This window comes from Gastrolobium bilobum, unplaced genomic scaffold (assembly GCF_033153095.1).
Source record: "Gastrolobium bilobum isolate Gb01-03AN ecotype WA unplaced genomic scaffold, APGP_CSIRO_Gbil_v1 utg13355, whole genome shotgun sequence".
Lineage (NCBI taxonomy): Eukaryota > Viridiplantae > Streptophyta > Magnoliopsida > Fabales > Fabaceae > Gastrolobium > Gastrolobium bilobum.
In genome coordinates, this window is record NW_026896484.1 from 134,146 (window position 1) to 156,398 (window position 22,253).

The 22,253-nt window shown below is 33.7% G+C and overlaps 1 protein-coding gene across 1 annotated transcript; it reads right to left on the reverse strand.

Annotated features, from left to right (window-relative positions):
- Positions 1-10,303: 10,303 nt before the first annotated feature.
- On the reverse strand, positions 10,304-15,447 carry LOC133299947 (WAT1-related protein At1g43650). The gene is made up of 7 exons (XM_061499438.1): positions 15,248-15,447; positions 15,072-15,134; positions 14,815-14,931; positions 14,471-14,720; positions 14,187-14,345; positions 12,327-12,478; positions 10,304-10,467 (listed from the first exon to the last, which is right to left on the reverse strand). The coding sequence occupies exons 1-7, from the start codon at positions 15,445-15,447 to the stop codon at positions 10,329-10,331; spliced, it is 1,080 nt and encodes a 359-aa protein (XP_061355422.1). The 3' UTR covers positions 10,304-10,328.
- Between the last annotated feature and the right edge of the window lie 6,806 nt (positions 15,448-22,253).

The following is a 22,253-nucleotide window of genomic DNA, read 5'->3' on the forward strand; positions in this document are numbered from 1 at the left end:
AATAATTATGGTAAGTGATTAATAATGTTGAAAGTCACTTTTCTGACGAAAAGTGCAGATACCGGTTCTGCTTCGCAGTATAAGTGCGTACCGGTGAAGTATCCCAAAAAATTATAATAAATGCATGAATATTCCTAGATTAATATTTAGGACTGGAATATCAAGTTTGAAGTCAAAATAATGAGAACTAGTGTCAGAACTAATACTGTCAGCGTGAAAAACGCGTACCGGAAAAGTGTTCCGAAAAATAAAATAAATATATGAAAATTCCTAGAAAAATATCTAGGTTAAGATTCTAAAATTTTAGAGTTTAACGAATAGTGAAACTAATTAAACTAATATTGCTAGTTTAACTTAAGTGTCTATATAAATAGAAAAGGGGATCAAAACCCTAAAACATTCAGCTGCTGATGTTGCTACCATTTGGGGTCTTTTGGAGTCTTAGCTTTCTCCTCCAAAGTTTTCACCTTTTTTCTCCTCTCTTCTATTGAAACACCATCCATCCTTTAAAGCTTTAGTTGTGTTGAAGGAGAACTCATTGTTGAAGATTTGGGTGCTTTCTAAACCTCTCAAGCTTTCATTTTTCTGTTCTTAAAAGAATCCTAGGTAAATTTAAATATCCCTTTTGTAAATTATTGTTATGTATTACTGTTGAAATATTATTCGTGAAATTACTGTGCGCAGTTTCCTTACATGGCCGTTGTGTTGTCATTTTTTTTATGTTTCGGTTTTGGTACGGGTGATTTCAAAATGAAATCTTTGATCCACGTTGGTCCAAGTTATTACCTTGGTTTCGATATGCGTGATTTCAAAATGAAATCTTTGATTCATGATGTTCCGAATTGATATATGTTATATATAAATAAGAACCAGGAAGTCTTCATTTGTTTCAACGTGATACATATAAGATTTGTATCCAGGATATAATATATTATTATGCTTCATTTTAGAAAATAATGCACAGGGAGACAAAGTCGCAAAAAGGAAACATGCTTACTTGGTATGGTCTTCGAAAACGGAACGTTATATATTTATATATAATAAACAATTATATTTCGTGGCTATATATATATATATATATATATATATATATATATATATATAAAAGATAATAATTATCTAAAATTAAATAAGTTAAATGGTTTATCTTAGAAAGGATCTCCAGTTTGAATTGAAAAAAAGAAAATAATATTCGATTGCCTTGGAATTTTAGAATATGTATATTGATATTATGATGGTCATTGAACCAGATCTGTGAGTGCATTGGATTCTAATTGTGGTGTGGACCCTTGTGATACCGAGTTCGAGTCGGAGGGACATACGGGTACAGGTAAGCTTTCGTGTCCTCGGTTTAGCCATATTGTGGTTCCACCATGTTCCATGGGGGTATGGTTATATGCATGCTGTGTTACATGCTTTTGATGTTTTGGAAATACTGTTGAGCTGTTATATGCTAGTGCCTTTATGATATGCATGTGGTGTTCCACCTATACGGTAAGCCTGAGTATGTAGTACATACGATATGGTGAGGCTGTGGGTGAGGTGCAAGCGGTGTTCCTTGTACTATCTGTAGGTAATAGACGTATTCCTGCATTTCTTTGGCCAGTAGAATAGTATTGACACACATGGCATGAATATCTGTTGCACTGCATTGAGTTTTGGAACTTATACTGAGTTACTGCTTTTAGAACTTATATTGCACATGTAAGTGAGCTTGGGGTGGAAGATCCTTGAGGACCCCTTGTCTTACTGAGATTTCTGGTTTAGAGATCTCACCCCACGTTTGGGGAATGCTTATTTCAGGTTCAGGTAATGCAGGGGTTGAGACCTCTAGTGGCAGGAGGCCAGAGCTTAGCTGATAGATGTTGCATGTTTATAATGCTATGTTTGATGCTGGATCCTGTTTACTGTCTTATGCTTTTAGCTTCAGTTTATGGGCTATTATGTTGAGACTTGGTTGATTATGTCGTTGATTTGGTGAGCATGGGGATTACCCATGCCACATAGACTTGTTTTTGTCTTTTTTTAGTTGGAGTTGTAATAATGTATCAGGATTATTGTCTGGACTACGGGTAGTAGATCCGTGACTTAGATACTCACTTTATTATATTATGAGGTATTCAGTTAGCTGTCTTTTGCAATTTACATACATGCATGATTTTATGAAATTGATTAAGTAATCAACTTGGCTAAGTATAATGACGTCATAATTGAAAAGAAAAATATTTTCCGCATTTTTAATTAAGCGCAGCTTAATACGATAGTATGATAACATTACCGGGTATGCACGGGGTGTTACAAGCTTCACCACTTCCTTGCGGACTACTTCCTTCATTATGGGGTTTAGTCTTCTCTGAGGCTGTCTCACAGGTTTAACATTGTCTTCCATTAGAATCTTGTGAGTACAGAAAGAAGGGATGATGCCATTCAAATCAAAAATAGACCACCCAATAGCTGTCTTGTGCTCCTTGAGCACTTTCAACAACTTCTCTTCTTCATCCATAGACAACTCTTTATTGATGATAACAGGGTATTGCTCTTCATCTCCCAAAAAGGCATATTTCAAAGTTTCAGGTAACTCTTTCAATTCTGTTTTTGGTGCTAATGTAACTAGATCATTTTCTTTCTTCTCTAGCACCTCAAAAACAACTTCTAGCTCTTCTTGTAGAGTAGCTTCATCTTGAGCCTTCAACTCTTCTTCAAGCTCTTGATCATCAAATTTTTCTTCCTTGACCACCTCTTCAAACACATCAAGTCTGAAGCAATTACTCTGATCAGATGAATTCTTCATAGCATCGAAGACATTGATAGTGATTGTCTCATCATTCATTCTCAATTCGAGCTTTCCTTGTTCTACATCAATCATAGCTCGAGCTGTAGCCAAGAATGGTCTACCTAACAGAAGTGGTATTTCGCTCTCCTCCTCCATATCCAACACTATGAAATAAGCAGGGAAGATGAACTTGTCAACTTTAACAAGGACATCCTCTATGACTCCATTAGGCCTCCTTAAAGAACGGTCAGCAAGCTGTAGAGAGACCATAGTTGGCTTCAATTCAGAAATTCCCAACGACTTACACACCGACAATGGCATCAGATTGATGCTTGCTCCAAGATCACATAGTGCCCGACCAACATTAGTGTTGTCTATCGCAATTGAGATATTGAAACTCCCAGGATCTCGAAGCTTTGGTTGAAATTTCTTCTATATAATGGCACCACACTCTTCAGTAAGTGCTACTGTCTCACAATCCTGCAACTTATGCTTTCTAGACAACAAATCTTTCATAAATTTAGCATAGTTAGGCATATTTGCTAAAGCCTCAGCAAAAGGAATATTAATATGTAACTTTTTAAACATATCTAAAAACCTGGCATACTGTTGCTTCTGTGCTTGTTGCTTGAGCTTCATAGGTAATGAGGTTTCTCAAAACGAGAATAGTCAGTCAGCTTCTTTGGAATTTCAGCAGGTTGCTCCTTTGCTTCTCCATTAGCTTCTTGTGCTGGCTCCTCAATGCTGTCAGGGGCTTCCACTTCTTTCTCCGGCTCTTTATTAGCCTTTTTCTTCACCGCCTTGGGTTTCTCTTGATGTGTGACCACAATACAACTCCTGGTTACAATGGATTTGTATTGCTCCTTCGGATTCACAATGGTATCACTCGTAAATTGCCCTTGATTTCTTTTAGCTAACTGCCTAGACAATTGGCCTATCTGATTCTCCAAGTTCCAGATGGAAGCGTCTTGGTTCTTATGATAGGCTCTTGTCTCATTTATGAAAGCACCTGTATTCTGAATGTGATCATTTGTGGTCTTAGAAAGCTGCAACATCGCTTTCTCTAATTCAGATGGCTCTTTATGTGGAATAGGAGAAGGTTGTAGGTAATTGTTGGATTTGTAATCTAAACCTCCTCCTTGAATTCTCCTTTGAAAGTTGCTTCCTTGAGCATTATTCTGATTCCTCTGGAAATTCTATGGTGGCCTTGGATCGTACCAGACTCTATTGACTTGGAATGGTTCAACTCCCATAAGGGTTGGCACTCATTGGTCTCGTGCTCCCCTTTGCAATACTCACAGTTAACTGAATTAACTTGAGTGTTGGAGACTTGCATCTTGTCTAACTTGGCATTCATACTGGCTAGCTGTTGAGAAATAACCTTTTGCTCAGCTAACACTGCATCGTTGTTCCCCAATTACAGAAGTCCTTTCTTTGGTTGAACTGGTTGAACTGCCATAGATGCATTCTTATTACTTTCCATGTAGTCTATCAACTCTAGAGTTTGAGCTGTTGTCTTCTTTCTTATGGTTCCACCGGCTGCACCGTTGACAACCATTCTAGAATCTGGTGTCATCCCATTGTAGAAAACTCTGACCTTCTTTGCGTCTGGCATGTCGTACTGGGGGCACTTTCTGATCAGTTCCTGGAATATGGTCCAGACTGCACATAGCGTTTCTCCCCGTTGTTGAGTGAAGTTGGTAATTTCATTTACCAACTTGTTGTACTTTTCCATTGAAAAATGCTCAGCAAAGAACTTGGCCGCCAACTCGTCTCATGTTCTGATGCTATTGGGAGCTTGTCGATCCAATCATCTGAGAGTTTTCCCGGTTACAGCAAATGAGAACAGTCTGAGTCTAATGGCATCATCTGATACCCCATGATGCTTGGTGGTGTCACAGATTCTTAGAAATATGTCCATGAAATCATGAGGGTCTTCAAAATCTTCTCCGCCAAATTGAGTTTTCTCCACCAATGTGATCAATGATGGATGGATGTCATAGTTGTTGGCATCAATCGGTGGCCTGACGATGCTAGAGTTTGGCCTTGTGAAAAGAGGAGCAAGAATTGACTCCATAAATTCATCCACCGATGGTGGATTAGGAGCTTCCATACTTCGGATTGTGAAGTAGAAGTTTCTGCTTGCTTCTTCTGCTTGGTAAGTTGTCTTAATCTCCTTGCAGTCCTTTCTATCTCTGGATCGTAGATCAAATTTTGAGAATCAACTGTACCATGCATACACAAAAGCAAACAGATTAGTAACAAAAAATATCCAACCAAGAAGATCAAAAGTTATTGATAAATTTTGGCGTTTCAATCCCCGGCAACGGCGCCAAAAACTTGTTGCGTAATCGGCAAGTGTACCGATCGTTCCAAGTAATAAGTGATAAGTAGAGTATCGTCTCCACGAGGATTGAGGCACCAAATTTATTATAACTATTCCTTTCTTGTCGGATTAATAAAATTGATTTTAAGAACAATTGTGATTTGTGACAAACAAGAACAATTAATAAAATAAAAATAGTTTCCAAGATTCTTTTTAAACTCAAGAACAAAAGATTACTGGTTCAAAAGATATTTGAGAAAATATTGCGGTAAAGAAAAACAAACACCTTTATGATCCCCACCTTGTAACTTGGATTAACGTTTACATTTAATTATTCAATTGATCAAACGATTCACTATCTTTTATTTAATTGGTTAAACCCTAATTCCTTAATTACTTTAACCTTATTAACTCTATTAAAATCCTAATCCCTTAGAAACCCCTTTTCAAGTTAAGCCTTAGAATCAGTAAATCTTTAATGTTTGCGGTTTATGTAGCCTATCCCTAGTGCATACATGAACAATTATCTTACCTTTTGTCAGGAATTAGAATCCTAATATCCCTATTGAAAAACCTAACCCTCGCAATCCTAATAGATTGATCGGTTCTAGAAGAATTATGAGATGAAGAACAAGACAAGATAAATTCAATTTAAATAAACAAATATAAATTTAACCAAACTACAAGGGGTTCATATTAAGGGTTGTGACCCTTACCACAATATTAGAAACTAGCCAGACATATTCATGTCTGACGAATTCAATATAAAAGAAAAGAAAATTCAGAACCTAATGATGAAGAATATGATGACGATCCTCAATCTTGATCGTGAGATTCTTCAAACGCTCCAAGAACTCTCAAGAATTCTCTCTCTCCTTTGTATTATTTCTCTCTTTTTGCCAAAAGTCCCTTCCTTTCTGTGTTTATGATCTTTTTATTAGGTTTTGGAAAACCATCTTCGAAAAATTACCCTCAATTGGGCCTTTTTCAGTACAATTCGCATAAGATTAAGAAAATTAACTATCGCCCGTGCAAATAACGCCTATCTCATGGAGAAACAGAGAGCAACTGGTCTTATGGCGCGGTTCGCGCCAGTAACCGCGCGGTTCGCACGGGACTTGCACTGTGGACTTCTCTATTTTCACTTCTTTTTTTGATGTTTCTGCTGTCAAAATGAATGATTTGAGTGAGAGAATGACTTAGAAGGAATAATCAACATCTCTAATATTTATGAACTATTTTTACTCATTTATGATTAATTTCTTGCTTTTTTTAGCTTAGAAAGCATCATATGCTGGACGCATATCAGGGGACGTTTGTATTGGACTAGGACCCGTGGATTTTTACTTCTTTATATTGAGGAAGGTTTTCCCACGTTAAACATATTTGTATGTGAATTTCTTTCTCTCTCTCCTTCGTATTTTTCTTTGCTTTTTCTATTTCTGCTGCGCAAAGGCCGACATGGTGAAGTTCAGGCCGAGTTCAGATTGCCGAAGTTCGAGATCCAGGATCTTGTTGATTGACTTCCGCGAGAAGGCTATAGAAGCCGAGTTGAGGGACTGACTTGTCCCAACCGAGATAGAGGGAATCGAGTTCCTAACACAAACTTCATGCTCAAGCGGGCGACGAAAATTATTGGGTCGAAATCAACAAGGGTTCTCCGCCCCAAGATGACATTTTAAGATACTGCCTTATTTAATATTTAAGTTATGTGAGCTTAAGAATGACATTTTTATAACCTCATTATCACTTCTATTCGCATTTCAATTATCTTAATATTTGTCAACGAAGCTTGCAATAATGTAACACAAATAGATAAGAAAAATTTAAAATCCAACATTCCAAATTAATCAATTAGTACTACAAACATTGTGTAAATAAAGTTATCTTAAAGCGAACATACATTGATACACAATGTCATTTGACTGGTACAATATCATCATGGTCACCATCAAGTTATTGAGCTTCAATGTTTAGGTCTGGAGAAGGGGGGTTGAGTTTCGTCCGTTTGTACAAATGAAGGAGTAGCCAAATATACATTTAGCGGGATGTATTTGATTGGAATTTCAAAGGAGTTTAATGGATTATTTTTGGACAAAAAAATCCATTGGTATTCGATTAGGATTTTAAAGGATTGAAAAAAAGTCATGTGGTATTCATTAGGATTTTAAAAGATTATTTTAGAGTCTGTCCAAATCCGTTGGTATTCAATCAAGATTTTAAACAAAGGAAAAACAATCTTGTGGTATTCAAAAATCTTACGATTTTAATAGATTTTCTATTGGTGTAGATTTCGTGAGACTTTTTAGTAAGAAATATAAATAGGATGTCTCTCTCACAATCTTACCATAACCCCTAGGATTTCTTGAGATTTCTCTATTGCAGTGTCTTCTTCTTCTTTTGATTGGTTGACCCTCTCGAAACCGAGTTTCGTCATGGGAGCTTCGTCAAAGCTCTAAAACAACAGTTTTTTGAGCGATTTTCATCACAAAATAACCAAGAAACAACAACCCAACAAGATTTTAATCTAATTCATCTAAAAAATAGCAGACTTTGAAACAATTTTTGAGAATTTTTGAAAGTTTAAAAATGATTTTTCTATCTATTGGTCATGATTTTTCTTGGTAAGAAAATGTGTGATTTTTATATTAAAAACAACATAACATAGATCAAGGGAACAAAAAAACCCCAACTAATATTCATTTTACATCAATGAAACAAGATCGATTTAAAGAAAGATTGAAACTTTCATAATATGAATCCTATATTTCATAATAATACATTCATGAACGAAATTCCTTCGCTATATAGAAAACGATCTCAAACAATTTTTGTGTCAATATATAACTAAAAAGTTGTTTTTCAAAACCCCCAAAGCAATTTAAGATTTCAATATATCGATTGAAAATAATTTGAGAAATTTTCTAAACTTTCTTGTAATACAACCCAGAAATTCAGATTCGAAATTTTCTTGGAATACTCAATTAAAACATGCATATGATATATGGTTAGAAAACTCTCATCACGTAGAACAAAAATACTAAGGTTTACAAGATCAATTGCAAAAAATTCCAAACGAAAATTTATCATGAATTTTACTAATTGAGAAAATTATATTACGTTTAACTTTTTTTTATTAATATCACTGCATTTCTTTGTTAGCTTTTTTGATTGACTTTTGTAATTGTGAATGTTTGTTAAAAATTCATATTGTCCTTTCAAATCTTATAAATTCTATTAAAAGTCTTTAAAATCCAATCTTACGAAATTTTGATGGTAAAAAAAGTCTTTAAAATATTTCCAATTCTGAATACTCTTTTAAAGTCTATAAGATTTGTTATCTAAAAAAAAATCTTTTAAAATCCTAATCCAATACACCCCCTTAGCATCAATCACATTTGTTGCATTTAGTATCATGACATTAAAATTAATATCACATCTTCACACGGTTAAATATACTTATTAATTGTTTTTTATGCTTGGTTACTGGAATAGAGCCTCCAACATGTGAAGATTCATCATAAGTGGACCTGTTCTTCTTGCTTTGTTTCGCCTTCTTCTTCTACACTCTATTGCTGCTTCATAACTCTTTCAAATTCTCATGTACTTCATTGCTGTTTCGCCTTCAGGTAGTGTGTCTTACGACATTTCTTTAGAAAATTATTATGAATTTTTTATTTTAATGATAAACTGAGAATGATAGAAGACACATTGTTCTTTGTCTTTTGTTTCATCTCATTCCATTAGATGAGATTTCAAATCTTCACGAAATCGTGTGACACTGAAAGCTGTCTGTGCTAGCAGTACTATAGAGTCCATTATATATGTGGCATAGTGGCATGTAGAACCCAATTGAACCAAGCCATTGGATTCCATTATGAATTGTATGTGCTAAATGATTAATGAGATGTTGCAAGGTGTAACGTTATGAACATTAGGCTCTGGATATACGTAAAGAATCAATTCAACTCAAAAACTTAAATTATTAAGTGAAGGTTCATCAACGATTTATATACTTCTCTAACACAGGGAAAGGAACACAGCCCTCACAGCTCTTTTCAATAACATATCATCATAATTCGCAAGTATGATAAGTTTCTTTTCCTCCATATTGCTTCTATAATGAGTTGAGTACTCAAGTGCATGGAGGACAAATGAGTTTAAACCATTAAGTAAACTGAACTAAGTTTAACAGTTAGAAGCACTTAACTATATATGTAACTATAACAATGCAATAATTCAACAAATATCAATTACAGGTTAAGCACCTAGTCATAAACAGTTAAACACTCATGAGTAATATTGGTAAACGGATTTCGATTTGTCTTGTTTTCTGCACATTGAAAAAGTCACCTCCAAAAGAAATGAATTTAGGGGCCCTGCCTAATTAATATGATTGTAGTACGCATAATAATGATTGTGTTTGTAAGAGCATCTTCATTAGTCTAGATAAATATCAGAGCACAGTAATTAATTTCAAAAATATTATACGAAAATTCAATATGTGTTGATGAATATATGCATGCCTACACGTTAATTCGCTTCGAATATAAACAAAATACATCATAGATTTTCAATTATTCTAAGTAACCGCTCCACCCATAATATATACATAAAACTTAGCACAAATGATCGTTATTGGTATAAATATTTATAATACTATCTAATAAAATATTAACAAATTATCAAATAAACTAAGTTTTTTAAAAAACAATTATAAAAATTAAATCAATATATTGTGTAGATCATTCTAAATATGTATATGGTATCTTTGCAGTATAAGTCTTCACATTTTTCACCTTATTTTTGGTAATCGAAAGTCGAAACAACCATACTTCGCAACATAATTACCAAAAATATTTTGTTGTCTTTGTTTTATTGTGGAACACATTTTTTTAAAAGATATATATTCTTTCTCTTACGAGATGTTTATAAACTTTTTAAGCGTTTGATTACGTGACCCTTTTGTTTACACTAGTTCAAATTATCAACTGAACCATATTTATAATTTTTGAAAAGATAACTTTAAACAATTGAATTCAACTGCAAAACAAAAAACAATATTTAATTTAGATATTAATTACCAATGTTCTCTAGGAAAAGAGAAAATAATAATAATAATACAAAAGCGGGTTAAAAGTTGACAAGATATACACATGATACTATAAAGATGCATAAAAGGGCATTCAACATGGGAGGGACATCTTTTGCTTCGTTTTGTCTAATCAGTCAGTGCTGTATAATGCACTCCAATCTGGTTTCCTCTTTTGCATGTTCAGCTTCATAGTTTTCCCTATTTACACTTTCCTTGTTCTTTCCCCACAAGACGCTGTAGAGTCCAACCACCAACAAAACAGTGCCACCAATACTGCCATATATAATTAATGAAAAAAAAATACAATGAACCTCTTTATTTTTCTTATCATATACTAAATTAAATCAGATTTAACTTTTCATATGGAATGATCATTTGACATCCGCCTTAAACTAAAAAGTTTGGCACTCCATTTAAATCATTGATTCCCGTGAATTAGATGGTCATAATTTATTTGGTTGACCCATTAACTAATTACTAATTTTCAATAAATTACTATAATTAAATTCGTGGAAATTAATAGTTCTGGAGTTAAACTTTCTAATTTGACACAAATATCAAATAATCCTGACAATATATATATATATATATATATATATATATATATATAAAGATTATATTTATAAATTTTTTATTTATAAATTCTTACAAATTACACTATTTCTTATCGGTAAGACACTCTTAAGTGAAGTCTTACCGGTAAGACATAGTGTAATTTGTAAAATAATAAAGTTTGTTAATTTAACCCTCATCAAGTTTGTTAATTTAACCCTCATCATATATATATATATTTTGGATAGGATCAATTTACACCGGTGTAAGAATTATTACTTTTACACCAAATCTTAACCGTTGATTTTCATGCATCTAACGGTTAAAATTTAATGAGAATTAATGATATATATATATATATATATATATATATATATATATATATATATATATATATAGGGGCAGGATCATCTTACACCGGTGTAAGAGTAGAAGTCTTACACTCAATCTTAACCATTGATCCACTTGTATCCAATGACTCACGTTACTAAAAATTTAGAGCCCTTAGATATAAGTGAGATCAACGGACAAGATTGAAAGTGTAACTTACACTATATATATATATATATATATATATATATATATATATATATATATATATATATATATATATATATATATATATATATATATATATATATATATATATATATATATATATATATATATATATATATATATATATATATATATATATATATATATATATATATATATATATATATATATATATATATATATATATATATATATATATATATATATATATATATATATATATATATATATATATATATATATATATATATATATATATATATATACACACACACACACACACACACATACACACACACACACACCACCCATGTAAAATGATCATGACCCTATATATATATATATATATATATATATATATATATATATATATATATATATTAAAGATCTTTTGGCCTCGGTGTAAGAATAACAAATGTTACTTCTCATCTCAACAATTGATCTCCGTGTATCTAACTATTAATTTCCTAGGGATCATAATTACTTAATGAATATAATTCAATAAATTACAATAATCAAATACACGGATATCAATGATTGAAGTGAGAGTGAAATCTTTTATTCTTATACTGGAGTTAAAAATTATTTATATATATATGAAAAATTGGGTGTCCAGTCACTGGATATAAGGTTTTGTCTAGTCACTGGATATAAGGTTTTGTCCAGTTACCCCATTATAACTATGTACTCCAGGAAATATATAGTTATGATGTTAAAGCTGCATTTTTTTTTTCCCTCTCTTCATGAACTTGTTTACGGACGTGCAGAGTGGAAAAAAGTACAATTTTATTGTTATAACTATGTATTGATCTCCGAAATACATAGTTATAATGCTGGACAAAATTTTATATCTAGTGATTGGACACAAGATGCACCTATATATATATATATATTAGTTTTAATTATATGAGATTGAATGGTCTATAATAAATTCATCCCAATCTTTTTGCATACTGTCATGTGTGAGTGAGTGATACATCATTATTATCATTATTTTGAAGTTGAAAGAATGGAATGTGAACCTTCCCAAGTAAATAGATTCTTTCCACAATAGGGCTGAGAATATTGCTGTGATTATAAGAGCTAGAGGGGTGAACATTGCTGTGAAAACTGGGCCTTTCGTCTCAATAGTGCAGACTTGCAGCCAATAACAAATGCCTGTTACAATTACACCCTGCCAATAACCATAAACTGTTATCAATATAAAAGATAAGATAAAACACGGCCTTAAAAACAAAAAACAAAAAACAAAAACAGAATATCTCAGTGAGAGAAACGATACATGTTTTTAACAATTTTTTTTTTGAGTGAAATCTCAGCTCTATTAAATAATCTAGAGTTCTAGACACACTTTTTTATTAAGAGTTAGCATGTATAGTTTCACCTAATAATAAAGTGTGCTGGAAAAAAGGATATTAAAAAAAATTATGTTACTAACATTTTCCTATCTAATTATGCTTAGGAGCTCTTTAAGATGAAAGCCATAAGTTACAAAGATGTTGATTACTGCATAAAGTTAAAAGACATAAAAGCCAACAAGTATATGAATTAGAAGGCAGGGGATATGAGATTAGTGTGGAAAAGCGTGTGAATGTACCTAATTTAGTCATAATCATGTAATCATTTTTGTTAAGATACATGCTAACTCAAAAGAATTGGTTGTGTCTTTTCTGTTGAACAAGAAATGATTTTAACTTTTGTGCTGAATAAGAATTGGTTATAATTGAAATGTGGTCCATTAAGATCTTATATTTCAACGGAGTTCTCATATGATGTGACTGGGGGCATCATTTTCCTGTCATAATTACTATAAGATGATTGAAAACAGTTGTCTGTGAATATGACATTCTCCTATCTCCTAGAAGAGAAATGCAACCACATTTGGACCAAAATGATTTCCACTAAGCCTTATTTCAAGAAGATAGAGCACTTGGTACGATTCCAAGTTTATCATGGTCTAAGCAAAAGATCAATATTCAATACCAATTCAGGTTCCCTTCAAGATATCAAGACTCCAAACAGACAAACAAATCTCTATAAAGAAACATACTTTATTTTAAGGTACAAAAAATAACACAACTTCTCTAATTTTTTAATGACATCAAACTTCTCTTGACAAAATGTTCAAATTTTAGTAATATTCTTTAAGCACAAGCACAATTTTTCGTGCAAAGATATTTTATTAGAGGGGAGCTTTGGAGCAATGGTAAAGTTATTATTTATAACTAAAAGATCAATTATTCGAATCTAAAAAATAGTTTCTTTACAAAAATATAAGAGTAAAGCTGTATATAATCAACTCTCACCTCTACTCTCGCAAGTTGGGAACCTTGTACACCAGAGTTTATCCTTTTAGGTGGTGTTTGGTTGGGAGCTTTTCAGCGGATATCTATGTTTCTCAAGTATGGCTTTTAGAAACACCATGTTTGTTTCAACGTATTTTTATCAAAAACCCATCTATCCAATTTGTATGGATTTATGAGAAACATAGATATTCGCACTGTTTAGAAACCCAATTTAAATGTGAGATTTTTCGAAAAACCAGTTACCTGGCTTTTAATGCACTGTTGATTTCATAAAGTTACCTAATTTTCTCAATAAAGTTTTTCCCCACCAAACAACTTTTTTTTTACATTTTTATACCTATCTCACTTTATCTATCTTTCCAATCATTTCTCTATCTATTACATTTTCCTACTATTCCAAAAAAATTTCCAACCAAACGCCCCCCTTAGAGACATATTTACTACATTTGCACCTATACCCATTGACTAGGATTTTAGATTTCTTAACATTTTAACTTGTAATTTCTAATTGACATTATAATTCAAGATTGATGTACAGGATATGGGTGCAAACATTAGATTATAATATAAACATACACAGTATGCCACTGAAAGAAGATGAATATCCCATCCAAGCCTCCATGCTGAAGGATTGCTCTCCATTGCAACAGCCAAAATAGCTGACTGTATGAAGCTAAAGAAGCATTGTAGAGCAGTGAGACGAAATTTTGCTGGGTATTGCTTTACAATAAATCCCTGAGACAAGTATATTAGTGAAAATTTTTAGATGAAGCCAAATACTTTATGGTAAAAAGTGAATCATATATATTATCCATCATATATATGAATCAATATGAGGGACAGAGCAACGAGATAAATACCTGCAAAATAAGCCATAAGGACCAAGTAGTGTTTGCTGAGAGCATCATAAGAGAGCCTCTAATACTATTCCCTTTGGAGTGAACTGTTGTTAATGGGTGAGAAACATGCTTTTGGTCTTCTGGATTCCACCTTATGAAATCTAAAGGAGGTCCTTTGACTAAAGCAAATGTTATTGCCCCAGAAAGGCTTAGAACAGAACCCAAAATCTTGGCAACCCCATGCAGATTTTTTATGGAAATGCTTTCCACCCTTAAAATTTCCAAAACCATTTTCATTAGATCAAAACTAGGAATTCTCTAGGTATATTCATTATACCTTAATTAAATGGTTATATATCATTTACCTAATTAAAACAGCCATGATAAAAGTAATAGCAGGGACTGTATTTGTGGAGGCTGCAGCAAATGTTGCAGAGGTATAGTTGATTGCAACATAGTAAAGGTTTGAACTTGCTGTTAACCTATACATTTAGGCACATATATAAAGGTTCATTAGAATATGATTATGTCACTATCAAAGAGTATAATTTAGAATTTTCACTTCAATCTTTGTATGAACAATGCTAAACAAGTAATGGGGTCAAGAAAGAGACATCCATACCCAACTAGGGAAACTAGAAACAATTTGCACAATAAGTTGCATGACAATGGAGCAGCATGCTTACTGCAAAAAGTGCAAATATTAAAGAACAAATGAATTTGTTAAGCAAAGTTATAATAAGGATTTAGTAAAAGGGGAGGGAAAGGGTGTGAATGTAAATGAACTATATTGAGAACCTGTCAAAGAAAGCAAATGGAGATAAGGCAAGTGATGCAAAAGCTTGTCGATAAACAACAAACACATAAGGGTTCATTCCCTTGGAAATTGCTGCCTTAGACAACAAAGCCAATCCTGCATATATAAACTGAATGAAGAGCATTGCAACATAAGTTTTATTTTTCTCCAAGATCGCTATACAGCCTAGAAAACTCTTCATTTTGTGCTACTTCTTGCCAACTTTGAATGACCTAAAAACAAGGAAACTTGTTCAATATATAGAGTTTTTGAACTCAATATGGCATTGCCTTTATGTATGCTTTATATATATGGGTTTGATCTTTTTTGTGTTTTAAGAGATAAAATTATCTCCTACATACACATAAAAATATGAGGCCCATGGGGGGTTATATGAAGAGAAGAGACAGAAAAAGAAAATATGAACCCCACACACTTTTATGTGTGTAGGAGATAATTTTATTTCCTACAACATAAGAGACGTTAAACTCTATATATATTGACATCAAAGTGACACAAATTATGTCCAACCAATGGAAAATAAATCACTGGGCACTAGTATCATTTTCAGAATAAGGGCATAGTGGGGCTAATTGGCGCATGCTAGATTGTGCTTTTGTATAACAAAGGAAGCAACACAGTTACTAATAAAAGGACAAAGTGTAATATTATGTTACCAAAATAGCAGAATAAAGAGGAACCTTTTGCAAGCACTAAAACACATAATGCAAAGAACCAATGATTCAGTTATACTTATAACTGATTTTTATCTTCAACATGGGCCTCTATCTGAAGATATTTGAACTTAAAATGAACAAACCCACCATAGTGAAAAATAATTTAATCTAACAGAACCAGAAATGAAAAGGAGAATATACTTACCACTTTGTTAACGAGGCTTTTATGTGTTAGTAACCAACAACTCCAAAAGTTTGTCCACAGTTTAGACCACAAATAGTTTATACTTTTAGTGAAGTTTCAATCAGATATAACCTTAATCAATTATGTGTGTAACATGAATTTTATTAATTTCGTATCTCAAAAATTCCCAACAATCTGGTCTTTCCATCAATTGTATGGTGATAGTGCCATTGGAAGTTACTATTGTGAACTGTTTATACAGCTACCAGTCCTGTTTTAGTCGGAAATGTAATGAAATGGCGTTTTCCATATTGTAGAAGATTATAATTTTGAAGAATGAAATTGGTAAACTTTACTTGTGAAGGAAGTTGAGAGGTATTAAAAAGTGATATCTCTCTATGGTTTATTGTTTCTCATACAAGCTCGAGATAAAGTTATTTTTGTGAACATTGGAGAATGGGTGGGACCTGTGTTATCTTTAACTTTGCAAGAGAAACATTCAGCAAAAAAAAATAAAAAATTAATATATTGTAATATAAATAACAAGTTAGAAAACATAGAAAAGGCGCCTCCCCCTAATTAATATATTGTACTCAGACACGTTTAAAATGGGCGAGATCACTCCCGTCCAAAAAAAGCGCCTCACCCTACTAGAACACTTCTAGAAAAGGCGTGACTGGTCTTGCGTAATTTGGGCAAGACCCAGCACCATTCACATAGTGACACGTGGCATAAAAAGATCAATAATTTGATGGTCGGAAGGTCATAATTTTTGACTCGGATATTCAAATCAAGTACTTTTTTTATTCTATATAACTTTTTGATATATATGCAATGACATCTCATTCAAGAGGATTTGGTCACAAATTATTTAGGGTGTTAGTCTTGGGATGTCCTCGTACTTTTGACATCTGTTTTTTCCCTTGCAACATCATAAAGGGAGAATGAGAAAATGAACATGAGTAATGCATGAGGACATAAGTTTAAAATATAAAGGCATACAAACTTTTATATTAAACAATTCAAAACACAGCTAAGTTATTAATATATATATATATATATATATATATATATATATATATATATATATATATATGGGGTTATAACTTTTCTCGCAATAGGAGAAGTTTCCTATTTTCTACAGATATAACAAACGGTGGAGCCCACCATTAAAAAAATGCACAAAATTTGATTAGTCTATAACATAACATGAGGTTGTTGATCACACAAATTGAGAGGGAATTTCCCTTATCTCAATGGTTGTTAATTTCTTAATGGTTGTTGCTCTGTTTAACCTTGTTTCTAGATTCTATGCATTCTTTACGAATTATACTTAAGTTCTAGCATGCATGGAGAGTAAAAGGTTCATACAATTGTATAGGTAAAAGTTGTAGATTTATGTACCCAAAAAAAAAAAAGTTGTAGATTTTGTCACTTTTCTCATGCCAATTCAACCTTGTGTTGGCAATGAGCATTGATATTAATTAATTCTTCCCTTGGTTTTATGAAGAAAAAGGACAAAAGTACATGGACACCTATAACATCCTCGTCTCGAGCCGGTTCAATTAACATACGTATGATACTTAACAGAAACAACAGAAGACTAAATTTACGAAAATACGAGCTAACTTTTTCTTTTATCCCTTTCACATGATATATCACATTGCATACTTCTTCTAGTCTAATTCTTATTTGTCGGAGACGAAAATCGGACAGAGTGACGTTTGTAAATCGGACAAACGGGGATTTGCAAATCCCACTCTCAAGGTGTCCTGATAAACAGTTTATACAATACATGATTTCAGAGATACCAGATATCCATATAGGACCATATACCCATCCATAGACGCATGCATAACTTGGCTTTGTGCCACTATGCCTAACAGCATGCAAATCCAACAGGTAATCATATAACTGAATACAACATCATAAAATAAATATGCCTGAATACCCAGATGTACATGCATCAAAGCGGAAAACATGTACAAAACATATACAGGCCATATACAGAAAAACGGATCAGACATCATGATCCTCAAAATGAATGGAATACTGAAACATATGAACAATCCTCAAAATAGTAGTAGCATACTGCTACCCAAAAATCCAGTCCGCGAAGCACTCTGTCCAGGGGTTGTATCCTTGCCCCGTGTAGGCTCACCGGCAATCTGTGCACCTGAAATGATGTCCCCAAACGGGGTGAGATAACAAATCTCAATAAGCTCCAGGTTTATAGAGAATTCTCCATACCCCCGGCCCACTCTTGTATGAGAGTCAGATACAGAGTATACAAAACATCATATAACATATATCATAACAGAACAAAACATATATACATATTTTATCAGAGGCGTACACAGTCATTCCCAAGGGAGGGCCCCGAGCAGAATTCAATGCATGTGTTTCCAAGGGAGGATCCGAAGCGGAACTAGAACATATCAGAGGTGTACACAGTCAATCCCAAGGGAGGACCCCAAGCAGAAACCAGTGCACAAACAAATCAATGGCCAAAGATCAATACAGAAATCACATCAGAACAAATCATATCATGTTATCAAATAGCTCTATATGAATGAATCTATACAAAGCATCAAATACAATCATACAATCCAACCATAGTCCACTCACCATAGTGGAGCACTCAAGCAGAAAAAGACTCCTTAAACATAGAGCTTACCTCTTGGAGCTTTACAATTTTCTTAATTGAAGAACAAGATACTTATCTTGCTCCCCGGGAGTCCAAACGTTCAAAGTCCCTAGGCACACCTAGAGAAGGAATTCAACACAAAACTCAATAAAATGATATAAGACCTAACGAAGGAACTTACTCATTTTTCTTTTTATCTAACCCAATCAAAGGTTTAAACATCTAATTATATAGTTCTTAGGCCATATAAGTACTCATTAGCACAAACAAGCACTCTAAAAACATACTTCCTTTGTAAATGGCTAAGAGGCGCACAAAGGAAATCATGCCAATTTCATGATTCCAATGCTTTAGTCCATCAAATTCAAGCTTATCATACAACCATAATAATCATTAGGTAATAAAACCCTTTTTACACATTAATTCATCCATTTATGCCTCAAAACATAAGACCCCACTAAGCGTCATTCAATTAATCCACTCAATTCACAACTTACATATACATATAAACCTTCACAAAGTGTCCAATTATTTTTTGAACATTAAACCCTAATTTTTCACACCATGGTTGAACTTAGTGGGAGGGATTCAAGAGAATTTTTCAAACTTTAAACACATGTTCATGCTTATTTCACATCCTAACTTGATTAACAACACTAATCCATCATAATTTCAATTTTTCAACTCAATAATATTCCATAACATATGCTCATAATATTCAAAACTTAAATCATGACATTTAAACCATTTAAATAATGATCTCTTATCTCAAATCACCTATACAAGGCTTGGAGAACAAAACCTAAGCTTGGTTCCACCCAAAAATCCACTTCTCTCTCTATGATGATTAGTGGTCGAAATTTGAGAAGGAGAGAGCTCCTCACACAAGCTTTTTTAGCCAAAACAAATGGGTGGAATGGATTCACCACGATTTTTACTTAAACTTTCATGTATGACACTTTGTGTTTTGGTGGCTATTTGAGTGAGAAAGCAAAAGAGAAAGAAACTTGGACCTAAGCCCCTTCCAAGGCTGTCGACCAGCAGAGAGAGAAGATGAGTGTAACACCCCGTGTATACTCGAAATATTAACATTACATCGTATTAAGCGGTGCTTAATAAAAAAATGCAGAATATTCTTTTTCTTTTCAATTATGACGTCATTATCAGTTACCAACTTGATTACTTAATAAATTTCATAAAATATCACCTGTATGTAAATTGCAATAAGACATCTACTGAAATACCTCAATATATAGATAAAGTGTGTATCTAAATCACGGCATTACATCATGTAATCCGGACAATATCCTGATACATTATTACAACTCCAAAAGACTCAAGACATAATCAAGACATAATAATACTATGTGTCATGGGCAATCCCCATGCTCACCAAATAAACATAGTAAACAACAAGTCTCAACATCAAACTCCAAAACATAAACTTAAGCTATAAGCATATAAACCGCATGCAAATCCAGCATCCAATCATGGCAGCATAATATAACAGCAATCTAACTCAGCTCCGGCCTCCTGCCGCCTGAGGTCTCAACATTACCTGACCCTGAAATAAGCATTCCCCAAACGTGGGCTGAGATCTCTAAACTAGAAATCTCAGTAAGACAAGGGGTATCTTCCACCCCAAGCTCACTTGCATGTGCAATATAAGTTCAAAAGCATTTATATCATTATCAGTTCCAAAACTATGCAGTGCAACAGATATCTAGGCATGTGTGTATCACTATCTACTGGCCAGAGAAATGTAGGAATACGTCTATTCCCTAGATGTAGTACAAGGAACACCGCTTGCACCTCACCCACAGCCTGACCCTCTTGTATGTTCTACATACTCAGGCTTACCGTATAGGTGGAACACCTCCATGCATATCAACAAGGCACTAACATACAATAGCTCAACAGCATTTCCAAAACATCAAAAGCATGTAACACAACATGCATATACCATATCCCCATGGGACATGGTGGAACCACAACATGGCTAAACCGAGGACACGAAAGCTTACCTCTAAGCTAGCTATCCAATGCCACAAGCTCAAAGTCCAATCACAGCAGATCACAATCTGATATGGACCAAATATAAATCAATAACATGTACCACATGCATACAAATTAAAGACAACGCCTTTTCATTACGTTTTCAAGTCTTAAAGCTTCTAACAAAGCCACAAGCCCTTAATCCCATGATTCTGGCTTAATCCATTAAAAACAGAAGTTCAACTTCATCAATCTAGGGTCTACAAATCCCCAATAGCCTACTGTATGCACAACACAGCTACTGTTCTGCGAAATCCCAGAATATCCGGATATTCCTCGGGACCATATCCGGATATGCAATATCCGGATATCTCACTGTTCATATCCAGATATGCAATATCCGATTATACAGATTCACATATCCGGATATCCAATATCCGGATATTTCACGACAGAATGCAGTTTCTGCATTTTTGTGAAGATATCCCTTAAAGGTTCCCTTTTTACCGATTTTATACACCTAATCATGCATTTCTAGGTGTGTTAAGCCTTACCCAACAACAAGTTATCATCTTTTAACCTTAACATGCATCAAGCTTTCATTTTTAAGCCTTAAAACTCAAGTTAAAGGTGGGTACAACATACCAAGGCTCAAAACTCAGAATGGAGGTGCTCTTGGAGCTCAACACAGCCCCTCAAGTCTGACTCAAGGAAGATGCACGAAAATGAACAAGAAGGTAGGTCTTTCACTCAACAAGAAGGCATCTTGGAGCATCAAAATGCCAACAAAAAGGTAACTCCCCTCAAGAACAGCAAACACAGCTCTTCAAACTCCCTCACACAGGTTCTCTAACTCAGAAACAGCACCCCAATGCAGTCCCAAGACCAACCTTCACCCTCACCAAGTGTTTGAATGGAAGAACAAGCCTCAAAGGTGAAAACTTGCTCAAGAAATGGAAGGGAATGCAATGGAACAATGTATAAGGTGCAAGTCAGCCACCAAGTCACGTAGATAATTCTGAGTGCCTAGGGTTTAGGGCCAAGTGTGCCTATTTATAGAGATTTAACACATAATCGCACAGTATTAACTTTAATTGCTACGCTTAGCATTTTAATCCCAAACTTTGGATTATGAAACTACATAATTTTCTAAGAATTAACATATTTTTCTTATATTTTTCTGAGCAACTTTCCAGTACTCGCTTTCCAGTATATTTTTCAGAACAAATCATATCATGTTATCAAATAGCTCTATATGAATGAATCTATACAAAGCATCAAATACAATCATACAATCCAACCATAGTCCACTAACCACGGTGGAGCACTCAAACAGGAAAAGACTCCTTAAACATAGAGCTTACCTCTTGGAGATTTACAATTTGCTTACTTGAAGAACAAGCTACTTATCGTACTCCTCGAGTGTAACACCCCGTGTATACCCGGTTTGTTAACATGTCATCGTATTAAGCCACGCTTAATTAAAAATGTGGAATATCTTTTTC

Bases quoted from the DNA above. Each gene is read 5' to 3' on its own strand.
- LOC133299947 (XM_061499438.1), bottom strand. From the start codon at position 15,447: ATGAAGAGTTTTCTAGGCTGTATAGCGATCTTGGAGAAAAATAAAACT. The intron at 14,932-15,071 runs GTATGGATGTCT...CTAAATGTATAG, and splicing joins TTTCTAGTTTCCCTAGTTGG to GTTAACAGCAAGTTCAAACC. The intron at 10,468-12,326 runs GTTCACATTCCA...TATATATGGCAG, and splicing joins GAATCTATTTACTTGGGAAG to TATTGGTGGCACTGTTTTGT.